This window comes from Carex rostrata, chromosome 32, assembly GCF_964058835.1.
Source record: "Carex rostrata chromosome 32, lpCarRost1.2, whole genome shotgun sequence".
NCBI lineage: Eukaryota > Viridiplantae > Streptophyta > Magnoliopsida > Poales > Cyperaceae > Carex > Carex rostrata.
The window spans coordinates 3,125,254-3,136,886 of record NC_135949.1 but is presented as its reverse complement, the minus strand read 5'-3'; the positions used below and the strand labels follow the sequence as shown (position 1 = coordinate 3,136,886).

The 11,633-nt window shown below is 36.2% G+C and overlaps 1 protein-coding gene across 7 annotated transcripts; it reads left to right on the top strand.

Moving 5' to 3' along the window:
* The first annotated feature begins 1,834 nt into the window (after window positions 1-1,834).
* On the top strand, window positions 1,835-9,939 carry LOC144548092 (putative disease resistance protein RGA3). 7 transcript variants are annotated; one of them, XM_078296777.1, is made up of 9 exons: window positions 1,835-2,341; window positions 2,620-5,847; window positions 6,064-6,976; window positions 7,395-7,579; window positions 7,676-7,751; window positions 7,938-8,028; window positions 8,386-8,594; window positions 8,706-8,754; window positions 9,605-9,939. In XM_078296777.1, exons 1-2 carry the CDS (start codon window positions 1,970-1,972, stop codon window positions 5,767-5,769), a joined length of 3,522 nt encoding a protein of 1,173 aa, XP_078152903.1. In that variant the 5' UTR covers window positions 1,835-1,969; the 3' UTR covers window positions 5,770-5,847; window positions 6,064-6,976; window positions 7,395-7,579; window positions 7,676-7,751; window positions 7,938-8,028; window positions 8,386-8,594; window positions 8,706-8,754; window positions 9,605-9,939. The 7 variants fall into 7 exon arrangements, with proteins under 7 accessions (XP_078152903.1, XP_078152904.1, XP_078152901.1 ...); XM_078296778.1 differs by having other exon boundaries at window positions 8,386-8,611; XM_078296775.1 differs by lacking the exon at window positions 9,605-9,939 and having other exon boundaries at window positions 6,064-6,559; window positions 7,395-7,426; window positions 7,511-7,579; window positions 8,706-9,596.
* The last annotated feature ends 1,694 nt before the right edge of the window (window positions 9,940-11,633 follow it).

Below are 11,633 nucleotides of genomic sequence, written 5' to 3'. Positions count from 1 at the left end.
CTAAACTTCATTAATTTTTAATTTTGCCACTCCAAATAATTAATGACTAAAATACCCTCCCTTCTTCTTCTCTTCTTCTTCTCCTGTCTCATTTTCTTCTTTATATTCTCCTCCCATGATCATGGCCGTGTCAAAAATGAAAAAAAAAAAAAAGCTCTCAAATTATAAAGAAGTAAATTTTGATGCTGTTTATTAGGGTTGCTTTTCACTCTAGGGATCAAACACAAGTGAACCGTTATTGCTGTTGTTGTTTTTTGTTTCTCTGGGCTTAAGTTCATTTTGGTGGGTTGAGGTAATTAATGTTAGTTATCTTTGGTGCAACCGTTAGTTAAAAGTTATTATTTTGTATTTGTTGAAGTTAAGCTCTGCATTACCTCTTCTGGATTTATTTAATTATAATTTACTTGTCAAGTTCTTTGGATGTGTTGTTTATTCGTCTGATTTTCTCCCTAAGATTATTGTTAAAATTAACAAGTACGGTTTGGATTTACAGATACAACTGTATAACAATTAGTAGCACATCTACTGTGCACTATATGTCTTTTGAGTTATAAAGAGTAATGGGTTGGCATGGATTCGTCATACTTGACTGTTGAGTATTGATTAGCTCTCTGAATCTCTGCACATTTCGAGTTGGATATTAAATTATTCCCTTGTCAAGAAATTTCAGTATTCAACCATTTTTCATTTTGTTAATTTTTCATTCAGCTTTATAATTTGAGAGCTTCTTTTTTCCATTTTCAACATGGCTATGGCCATGGAAGGAGAATATATAAAAAAAAAAAGAGGAGGTAGAAGAAGATGAGAAAAATGGAGGATATTTTAATCATTAATTATATGGAGTTACAATATTAAAAATTAATGAAGTTTAGAGTGACATTATTAAAATTTTAAATTTCAGAATGACATTCTTCAAATTTAAAGATTTTGGAGTGGCCAATAACCAATTTTCCCTAAAAATAAATAATTAAGTCAAAGGCCGCATGACCTCTTCAATTAAAAACCTCATCCGATATAATATATAACCAATTTTAATTCTAACAGAAGGCGATTAATTCACCTTGGTTCACTGTCAATTATTTCTATGGTCACGACTAATATGCGATTAATTGCCCTTGGTTCGCTGTCAATTGAAATGAAACACGCTTAAGATGTCACGACCCGGGTCGCGATCAGTAAGAGATGAGGTTGAATTGGGAATGATCGGTGGAACTAAAGAGAAGAAGATTAAAGACGGGCAATTAGTAAGAAGGAGCGAAGAGACTGACACGGGTCCAAAAATAAAAAAAACACTATGCCCATCAAATCTACTCGGAAATTCCTTTATCACAACTAATGGAGCTTTTCTCAAAGAAAAAGAAGAGAGCTTTGTAAAGGTATTAATTAGTGACTCCACTCCACCTAAAATATTCATTTCCACTCATTAAATAAAAAATAAATATTGACTACTGTATAAAGTCTCCTCCACGGAACCTACTCTGAATTCCTTTATCACAAGATTCACAACTAACGGAGCTTTTCTCAAAGAAAAAGAAGAGAGCTTTTCCTAAAGGTATTAATTAGTGGAGAATAAAAAGACCCCCCTCCACCTAAAATATTCATTCCCACTCTCGTTAAATAAAAAATAAACATTGACTACTGTACAAAGTCTCCTCCACGGAACCTACTCTGAATTCTTCCTTTATCACAAGTTCACAACTAACGGAGCTTTTCTCAAAGAAAAAGAAGAGAGCTTTCCTAAAGGTATTAATTAGTGGAGAATAAAAAGACCCCCCTCCACCTAAAATATTCATTCCCACTCTCGTTAAATAAAAAATAAACACTGACTACTGTACAAAGTCTTCTCCACACCACTTCTCCTCAGATCTCAACACTCTGGTGCTCTTTACTTTACGCACATTTCTCACATTCACCACTCAGATCTAAGGTTCTCTCCTAATAAGCTCTTCAAAGAAATCTACAGATCAAAATGGCAGGGAATTTGATAACCTCTCTGCTCTCTCTAGCCACCAATTTGCTCCCCTCAATTAAAGCCTCTATGCAGGCTCCTTCTTCCTCTTCCTCAAATTCTAATAACTCCGAAAGGGAGCGTGCTCGAGCTGTTGAGGAGGATCTGGAGAGGCTGATGCGAACTCTGGAGTGGATCAAGGCCACACTATACGATGCTGAGGAGAGGGAGATCATGGATCGTTCTGTAAAGCTATGGCTCAAGGAGCTGAAGAAGGTCGCTTATGATGCTGAGGATGTGCTCGGCGAGTACCGGTATGAGGTCACCCGAGTCCAACTAGAGGCAAGAAAGGCTTCTGAAGCTTCAGGTTCTCACAAGAGGAAGAAGATGGAGGTTAGTACCTCGTGCTTTAGATATTAATTGTCCAAGTGTTATTTTTCTTCTTGTGTTGCACTAAAACTTAATAGAGGATGCTTGAATTTATTTATTTATTTTTTAGCTAGATTGGTATCCACCGGAATGTATGGTCACTTGTTATATTATCAGCTTTTCCAATCTAACATCAGAGTGGTCACATAATATAATACATTTTCAATCTAATTATCATTTTTAAGTTAACAAATTATGAATTTTGGCATACTTATATAATATATACATTTCTTTTTGGATAGTACATTGTTCCAATTCCTGATGACATGGTTGATCGGCTTAACAAAATAAGAAGTCGATTTGATGAAATAGCAAAGCATCGTGAGGCTCTTCAATTAAGGGAGAGTGATGGGGCGAGGCGTCCGAACAATAAACTTTTACGACCCCCAACGGGTCACATGGTAGATGAGGCAAGCATTTTTGGAAGAGATGCTGAAATAGAGGAGGTAATCAATTTGTTACTATCTGATAAAGAAAAGCCCTTTTCAGTCATTTCAATTATCGGAAAAGGTGGTCTCGGAAAAACCACCATTGCCCAACTGGTCTACAAAGATGAGAGGGTAACCCGTTGCTTTGAGTTATGTGGGTGGGTATGTGTCTCTGAAGAATTTGATGTTGGGAGACTCACTAAAGCAATCATTGAATCAGTCACCGAAATCAATTACGGATTGAGTGAGTTGAGTTCATTACAAGAGAAGCTTGCAAAAACTGTGAAGGGAAAAACAATAGTGCTTGTTTTAGATGATGTGTGGAACGAGAATCAAAGTCTTTGGGACTCGTTAACGATTCCTTTTAAAGAAGCAAAGCTGGTCAGAATTCTCGTCACAACTAGAAATAAAAAGGTTGCAGATGTCATGCAAACAACGACCTGTTTTAGGCCAACTAATATGCCTGAAGATTCGTGCTGGCAGTTGTTTCGGCATTATGCATTTCTTGGTACAAGTGACACTATGCCACCACACTTGGTTAATATGGGAAAGGATATTATGAGGAAGTGTGGTGGGTTGCCATTGGCCGTGAAGTCGATTGCAAGCCTCCTTAGGCATGAAACAGATGAAGAAAGGTGGATAGAGATTCTAGAAAATGGTCTTTGGGAGTCCTATCCATCAAATGATATATTCCCAGCACTTCAGATCAGTTATGCTCATCTACCTGGCCACCTTAAGCCGTGTTTTTTATTGTGCTCCATGTACCCAAAAGATTACTTATTAGAAAAGATGAATTTGATAGAGTTATGGATCTCTCATGGCTACATTGAGTCCAAGGGCAAAAGAAGAATTACAGAAATTGGTGTTGAATATTACGAAGAGTTAAAACAGAGGTCCTTTGTTGATGATTTTTCAAGTGGATCTAAAGAACGTTGTAAGTTGCACGATATAATCCATGATCTTGCTCGACTTAATTCTGAGAATGAACATTATTCAGTGGAGATCAATCAACCACTTAATATTCAAAAGGAAAACATTCTGCAAGAAGCATGTCATTTATATGTAGGTGGTTTCTCTAGATATGTAAATCAAGTTCTCCAACAAAATCTGATGGGTTTAAGAACCCTTTCTATCGATATGAGAGGATGCTATGGAGATTTTCAAATATGTAACCTCACAAAATTTGAAGGACTCAGGGTATTGGAATTGAAAGGATATAATTTGACAAGAATTCCAGATTCCATTTCCGAGTTGAAACATCTAGCCTATCTTGATATTAAGTCTGTATCTCTTAAAACATTGCCATTATCCATTGGCCTCCTTTACAATCTACAGACTTTAATTCTTGATTGTTATGACCTTAAATATCTACCTGAAAGTATTGGTTCACTTAGTAACTTACGGAGATTAATTATTGAAGCAGGTAATTTATTGCATTATCTCCCGCATGGGCTTGTTAATTTTCCAGCAATAAAGACAATGAAAGCATGGTTGAAAGTTACAAATGTAGGTTGGTTAAAGGATATGACGGACCTTGAAGGAAATCTCACTATTAGAGGAGTGAGTAATTTAAAAGATGCCCAGTGTGCTAACATGAGAAATAAGTGCAAACTTGAAGCTTTGCTTATAAACTGTTATCGTGATTATAAGGATTGGTGGGTTGACCCTGCCAAATCAATGCTGGGAATACGCCTCGAATCAGGAATAAGTGTCCAATATGCCGATTTTTCTTGGTTAGAATCCCTCCAGCCACATCCTAACCTCAAAATACTTGGAGTAGGATCCTATTCTTCTGCCACTGTGCCGGGATGGATGTGTGATCCATGTTCCTTACAATCAATTCAAGAAATATTGTTAGAGGAATGTGACAAGATTCAATCTCTTCCATTCAACAATCTTCACACTCTCAAGCACCTCATCGTTCATCGTTGTGATGGTTTTCGAGTTCTACAGCTAGAGCAGCTGTCCTCCCAGCTTCAGAAATTGGAGATTTCTGGTTGTCCCTGTCTTGAGTTGATTACTGGACTAGGGAATTTGCATATGTTGGCTACACTGAAAATTTCCGGGTGTGAAGTCCTGAAATCAATAACAATGGATGGACTACAGTTGGTGGAATCTACTGAGCCAATTGGTGATTCCTCTCATGGAAAGCCACGTATCGGTCGACAGAGCATTTCAACACTTACAACGTTGGAAATCTTGTTAGATAAATGTGACAAGATTCAATCTCTTCCATTCAACAATCTTCACACTCTCAAGCACCTCGTTGTTCGTCGTTGTGATGGTTTCCGAGTTCTACAGCTAGAGCAGATGTCCTCCCAGCTTGAGAAATTGAAGATTTTTAGTTGTCGCTGCCTTGAGTTGATTACTGGACTAGGGAATCTGGATATGTTGGCTACACTGGAAATTTCCAAGTGTAAAGTTCTTAAATCAATAACAATGGATGGACTACAGTTGGTGGAATCTACTAAGCCAATTGGTGATTCCTCTCATGGAAAGCCACATATCGGCCAACAGAGCATTTCAACACTTGCAAGGTTGGAAATCTTGTTAGATCACTGTAACAAGATTCAATCTCTTCCATTCAACAATCTTCACACTCTCAAGCACCTCGCCGTTTCTTATTGTCATGGTTTTCGAGTTCTACAGCTAGAGCAGCTGTCCTCCCAGCTTGAGAAATTGAAGATTTTTGGTTGTCGCTGCCTTGAGTTGATTACTGGACTAGGGAATCTGGATATGTTGGCTACACTCGAAATTTCCAGTTGTAAAGTCCTTAAATCAATAACAATGGATGGACTACAGTTGGTGGAATCTATTGAGCCAATTGGTGATTCCTCTCATGGAAAGCCACATATCGGCCGACGGAGCATTTCAACACTTACAAGGTTGGAAATTGAAAACTGTAAATTGCTTTGTGTTCTGCCAGATGGATTGATTCCATCAATTGAGACTGCCCTGACATAGCCATTCATCACTTATATCCGTGTTCTTCACTGCCGTTGCACTGCCATTAAAATTGGGGATCTACATAAATCAAATCAGGTTCATAAATTTTCCTATTATTATAATTACTATTATTTTAATATTTAGATTTTAGACCACTGAATTTTTTTGCTTTTATGTAACCATAAGCCTTGGTAGGATTTGTTGACTAATCAAGCTGCAAAATTACCTGTTTCGACAAATAAACATTTCATATTTATATTACTTGTTTGTTGCTGCTACAAAATTAAGCTCTTGTCCAACACTTTTTTGCAGCGTTCTATTCAATGATGTCTTCCTTTGACCCACAAGCAACATTTAGGAGTCCCCTCGAAGACCCTCGATAGAAATAAATTTACTATTTGATTTATGAGGGATGCTTCTATGGACTGCTGCTACAGGAATAACTATTGGCTGAATCAACTACAACCGTTGATTGATTAAAGGGTAATTAAATTTGGAATAACTTTAAAGAGGATGCTTCTAAACGCCCAAATTCACTGGAGGCTTCCAGTAATCCTCTTTTATTCTTGCGATCCAGCCCCGGCCCCCTTCCCCCTCTCTCTCTCGCGAAAGAGAAAACGCGAAGACCTCTCTCTCTCTCAGTGTGTCTTATCCCGCGGTCCTATCTCTCGCTACAATCGTACTGATGCCCCTTTTCGCTGCTCTTTCCTCTCTCACACAGGGCTGTCGAGTTTGCACAGGGCACTGACCTCCGGCTGCCACCTGACATGGCTTCTCTCACGTTTCCTCCAGATCCTTATGAATCAAGGTATTTTCTTTTCTTTCATTTAAATATTTTTGTGCTTTTAAACTGGAAACAAAAATGTTGCACCTTAAATTTTTATTCTTAGCTAAATTTAATTCCATACTAAACCTTTCATTCCAAATCAGACTCGTTCTGTGGGTTGGGTCATGGTTACCTTTTGTTCCAAGTTGAATCAGGTTGAGTTACTACCACAAATCAGGGAAACTTTCATCAATTAATATTTGAATTGCCATTACTGTACATGAAGCACTCAGCATTTTATAATTAAGTTTCACCCAAAAGTTTAGTTTAATTTAGTAGCCTCATTGAGATGCTCCATTCACTTGATAAGACATTCTTATTATGACATTGTTTATGGAGGAGAGCCCACAGCTAATGTACTCTTCGACTCGGTAGTCTATTGCTGAAGCAGATCTCATGGTTCGTTTTCGACTGAATTTGCATATCTGACTATTCTAGCCTGCTTGGTAGAAAACTCAAATATTGTAGTAATGCACTTGCCATCTATTGATGGCTGTAGTAATCAGTGATATTGCAACTCGTACTTGTTTTATAAATTGAGATTTTGTATAACCTATCACAGACCACAATTCATGAGTTTAAATTAGGATGTTGCAATCTTGAGAATGTAAGCTTTAATCCTGGTACCTAACAATATAAAAATCACTATTACTTCTACTTGACCTAAAAGCAAGTTGGCACAATGACAGGAGAAGAATAAGACATAAAAATTATGCACATGGCAGTAGCAACAAGTTTATCTACCAATTAATTTAGTTCAATTTTGATTATATCCTAGCTTATTTATGGAGGGAATAATGACTGCCAATTTTTGTAGGTTAATGAAGTCGATGTAGCATCATTGAGAGAGTATGAAAGGGTTGAGTAACATTCCTTTGCTATAGTCAATTTGTTCTTTCTTTTTTTGAGCTTTTTAATTTTTTGAATCTGCAGGAGTCTGTTGTGAATTCTGGACCTTTGGTTTACATAAATGCTAATGGCCCCAATCCTATAATGGTTCAGGTCAGTATCATCATGTTGATACGTGCGCACATGCACACACACACACACTTAAAAGGTTCTAAGCTTCTCTATTTTATTCTTTGCTTTGATTTTCAGCCTTTCCCTCTACAAACAAGCTCCTTGCTTGGTGGTGGTCATCAGATCGTTAGTGGAGTAGCTGGACCATTTTCCAGTGAGGATCCTATATACAATTCTAACATACAAGTCAAAGAAAAATTGAATTTTTTTTTTTTTTTTAATTAACAAAGTAACTATCATGCTAGCTGCTAATTGAGCAACGAGAAACCAACTCGGCCCGAATTAAATCCTTCACTTCATGCTAGTATCATTTTAGTTCTGACAATTTCTTTGGTATCAGGTGTTACTGGAACTGCTCTACCACCGTCTGGTACAGCTGCTAATGAAACTCTCAGTTGATCCAAATGCAGCCCAACCAAATCAACCTGCAGGTAACTGAAGATGTTAACAAAACCTAGATAATGTACAGAAAATTGACATGATGTGGTTTATAGATTCTTATTTCCCGAGAGTTGACGGGTATTATGGATCCTAATATTTCTATTTTCATGAAAACATGTTGATTGTAACCATGTAGGATCTGTGTAACTGCTTTCAGTCTGTCCATGATAACTACTGGCCAAATTTAAGACATCATCTATTTCTACTCTATAGTGTTGTATCGTGCTCAGAAGTCAATTAGACTGGTCAACTTGTAGCTTCCAATAGAAAAAGAACAAAATCTATATAAAATGGAATCACAATAATGTGTTGAGTGCTTAATTTGATTCCCACCATCATACTGACAGGAAGCCCAGGCGATCCACATGGTGTTGTGCGTCAGTCTATGGGGCCTGGAGGTCACATGGTCAGTGTTGTTTATCTAGTCCAAATGCGAGCACAGGCATTGGGTGGTTCATCGGGTCAATTACGAACCTCTGCTCTTCAGTCGGGTCAAAATACACAAAGCTCGTTGCAGTCAGCTGGTACTGGTAGTATGTCTTCCTTGGTATCAAAGGTAAATTAAGAATCAAGGTATATGGTGACAATTTACTGTGTTGCACACTTAAATTATTGATTCCAAATATTGAATTTAGAAATACTAATTATTAACATGCTTTTTTTACAGGAAGGAATTGCAATACAAACAGCAGAAGCAGTTGTCGGGGCCTTGAAAGGTGTTCTTTCTGTTACTGCTGTTAATAGTCTGTTGAGTTCCATCAGGGCACCATATTGTCAGCAGCTCTCAATATTCTTTTATTACCCATCTAAAGTTTGGCTTTCAAGTTTTGCGTATATCCTGATTATGTACCACAGATACATGTATAATGTCTGTGTCTGACATGAGATTCAAATTCATGTCCTTTTATTTATTTTTTATTTTAAATGTTGCTGATTGCCATTAGTGTAGAATCAAAAATTGACATCTCTGTCTATCTGAATAGGCAAACGACGTTTTATATTATGTTTGTAGGATTTTTATTGAACATATTACAGTAATGAATAAAATTTATCTTGTTCTTTTTTTTTAATTATATTGAAGTGTTGTTTGGGGGGGAATGAAAATTTTGGGTATAATTGTTAAGATTTGCTTTGATTACAAAATTATTACAAAATTGTGTCATATCTTGTAATTTTTCTTTATCCTACCATACTATGCTGGTTCCACCCCTAGTCAATCCTTGTCTGCAATTGCTTAAAACTGTTTCTATTTCATCTAATTTTGGTAATATGGCCAAACGGGAAAATTTAATGTACTTCTGTGTGTTTTCTTTTACGTGGAGCTTTGTTCTGTGCCAATTGGTATAAGCTAGGACTTTTGATGCACTACTGTTCTACTGGTATTTATCCCTTTCGTACCATGCTGGTCATACTTTCTGTGGCTATATTTCCCAACCTTTATGGGATGTCATGGTGTTTAGGGTTGATAGTTGTCTGGTAAATTCTTTAATAATCTTCTTTTACACTTGTGCAAAATTACTTTCAGGTTGCTAACACCTGTCAATTATTCTTATATTCTTTGTGCAGAACTGAAATAGCAAGGCTTAGGTGGCAGCCGGAGGACTAAAATTTTCTTTTTCTTTTATACCAACATTAATCTTAGGTCAATTCTCTGACCTATCTCTAGTTGTGGGTGACAGGGTGTGTAATGAAAAAAGATAACTAAAATTAAAAATGAGTTGTGATTGTTTTTGGATGTTTACTTTTTATTTCTGGAGTTTGATCAGTTTTTACTTTAGGATTAATGTCAGCTAGTTGCCAAGCTTTCTTTTCACTTGTGTAAAATGGTAGTTAATATCGTATTCAATACTGTGCAATTTTGTTGATGTGGTTATGCTGCTTGTTAAGTTTTTGAGTTCTTAAGAAAAGCTATTTTTGTGTTCTTAAGAGAGCTCCCAGGGAGGCATATTGTGGTAGAGATTTTATCATAGTAGTTTTAGCATCATGCAGCGCATTGACTATCGAATCAAAACAGCGATCCATATAGTCCATGCACTTTATGAAACCTAAACTACTATGTTAAAATGTGTCCCGGCATATTGCCGAAGGACTTCCCATTCCTCACATGGTTTCATTTTGTGCTTTGAATTGGCGTCTGTAAGCCATCATCCTTAATTCAAGTACCCAGTGAGCAACACCACTGCTATTACATATATTACAGACGATCACAATTATATACACCCAGTGAGCATTCCATTCCATGTCTCTCCTTTTTTGGTGATCTATCATGATCACAATTTCATTACTCATAATTCTAATTTAAATATAAAATAATTAATGTGAGCATCAACGTGCATGCACTAATTTAAAGATAAACATGATCATCTATTTGTAAAATATATATTTAAAAAATATACAAGGAATAGGAAGCATAACAAATTCATAAAAAGGAATAACATGCATAAGACAATTCAATAGCACAAAACTTGCAATAAATTAATATGAAAGTAAAATTAAGTGGCATGCAACCCCAACCTCTTGCTTCCAACTCCTAAACCTAAAAAAACACAAAAATTAGGTTTGTTCTTCTAGATAGGAGCCTCAAGACAGAAGCAACATTTGAATATGAGCACTATAAAATCTAAAATATATTATCAGGCGTAATATACCTTTTTATTAGCAAAAAGATAACATGTTAGAGAAAAAACACATACCATCAACAAGATTACCACCCAAAGCAAGTAAGATGCAAGGAATCATAGCCTCCCTGAATTTCACCAAGAGAAAAATAAATAAATAAAAGCAACAGTACAATTATAAGAAGACACTAGTCTTATGTTCACCTTATATACTACACAATTATAGGTCCAAGATTAATTTTTTTTAAACCTCCCTACAATTATAGAAGTAACATCTTAATAATATTTTCTTTTTCTTTTTCTGTTATCAGCATAGGCCTAAACTTTGTAACCATTTGAAGTATTGGCATGTACTAATACCAAGGTTCTCGGTTTCATAAAGAAAACTTCTAATTAAATGGAATCAAGAATCATATGTGCAGTTTTTCGAAAGAAGATATTATAATTGGAATAACAATAAATAATGTGAAAGGGAAAATGCCAAATGAAGCAGCAACAAATGCATCCTTTATTTTATAATATTAACAGGTGTGAAGAAAAAACGAATTAATAATTTCAAGGGAATCTGCTCCTTTTTTTCAACATAGATTATTGCATACACATAATTAGCATCGAGCAAAAAAGAATTAACTTGACAGAAATGGTCCGAGCAAGTGTATCGGGATCCTTCAACAATTTTCCAATTCTAACCTCATTCTATGGATACCTCAGTACATAATCACTTGAAAACTTGTACATTATGCTGGTAGGACTATGCAAAGGCGATTTAGCTAACAATTCGAGAAAGCAAACAGTAAAACAAAATATAACTTAAATTAGCAAACATATTCATTCCAAGTATACGAAAGTTAGTTAACAATTCAATTCACATATCAAGGAAACAAAAAAGGCAACAATTCTCAGCCTGGTTAGTCATGAAAGAACCGAGCAAGCAAGCAAGCACTGGTACAAGATCAAGCAAACATTTCTGCTTTCAC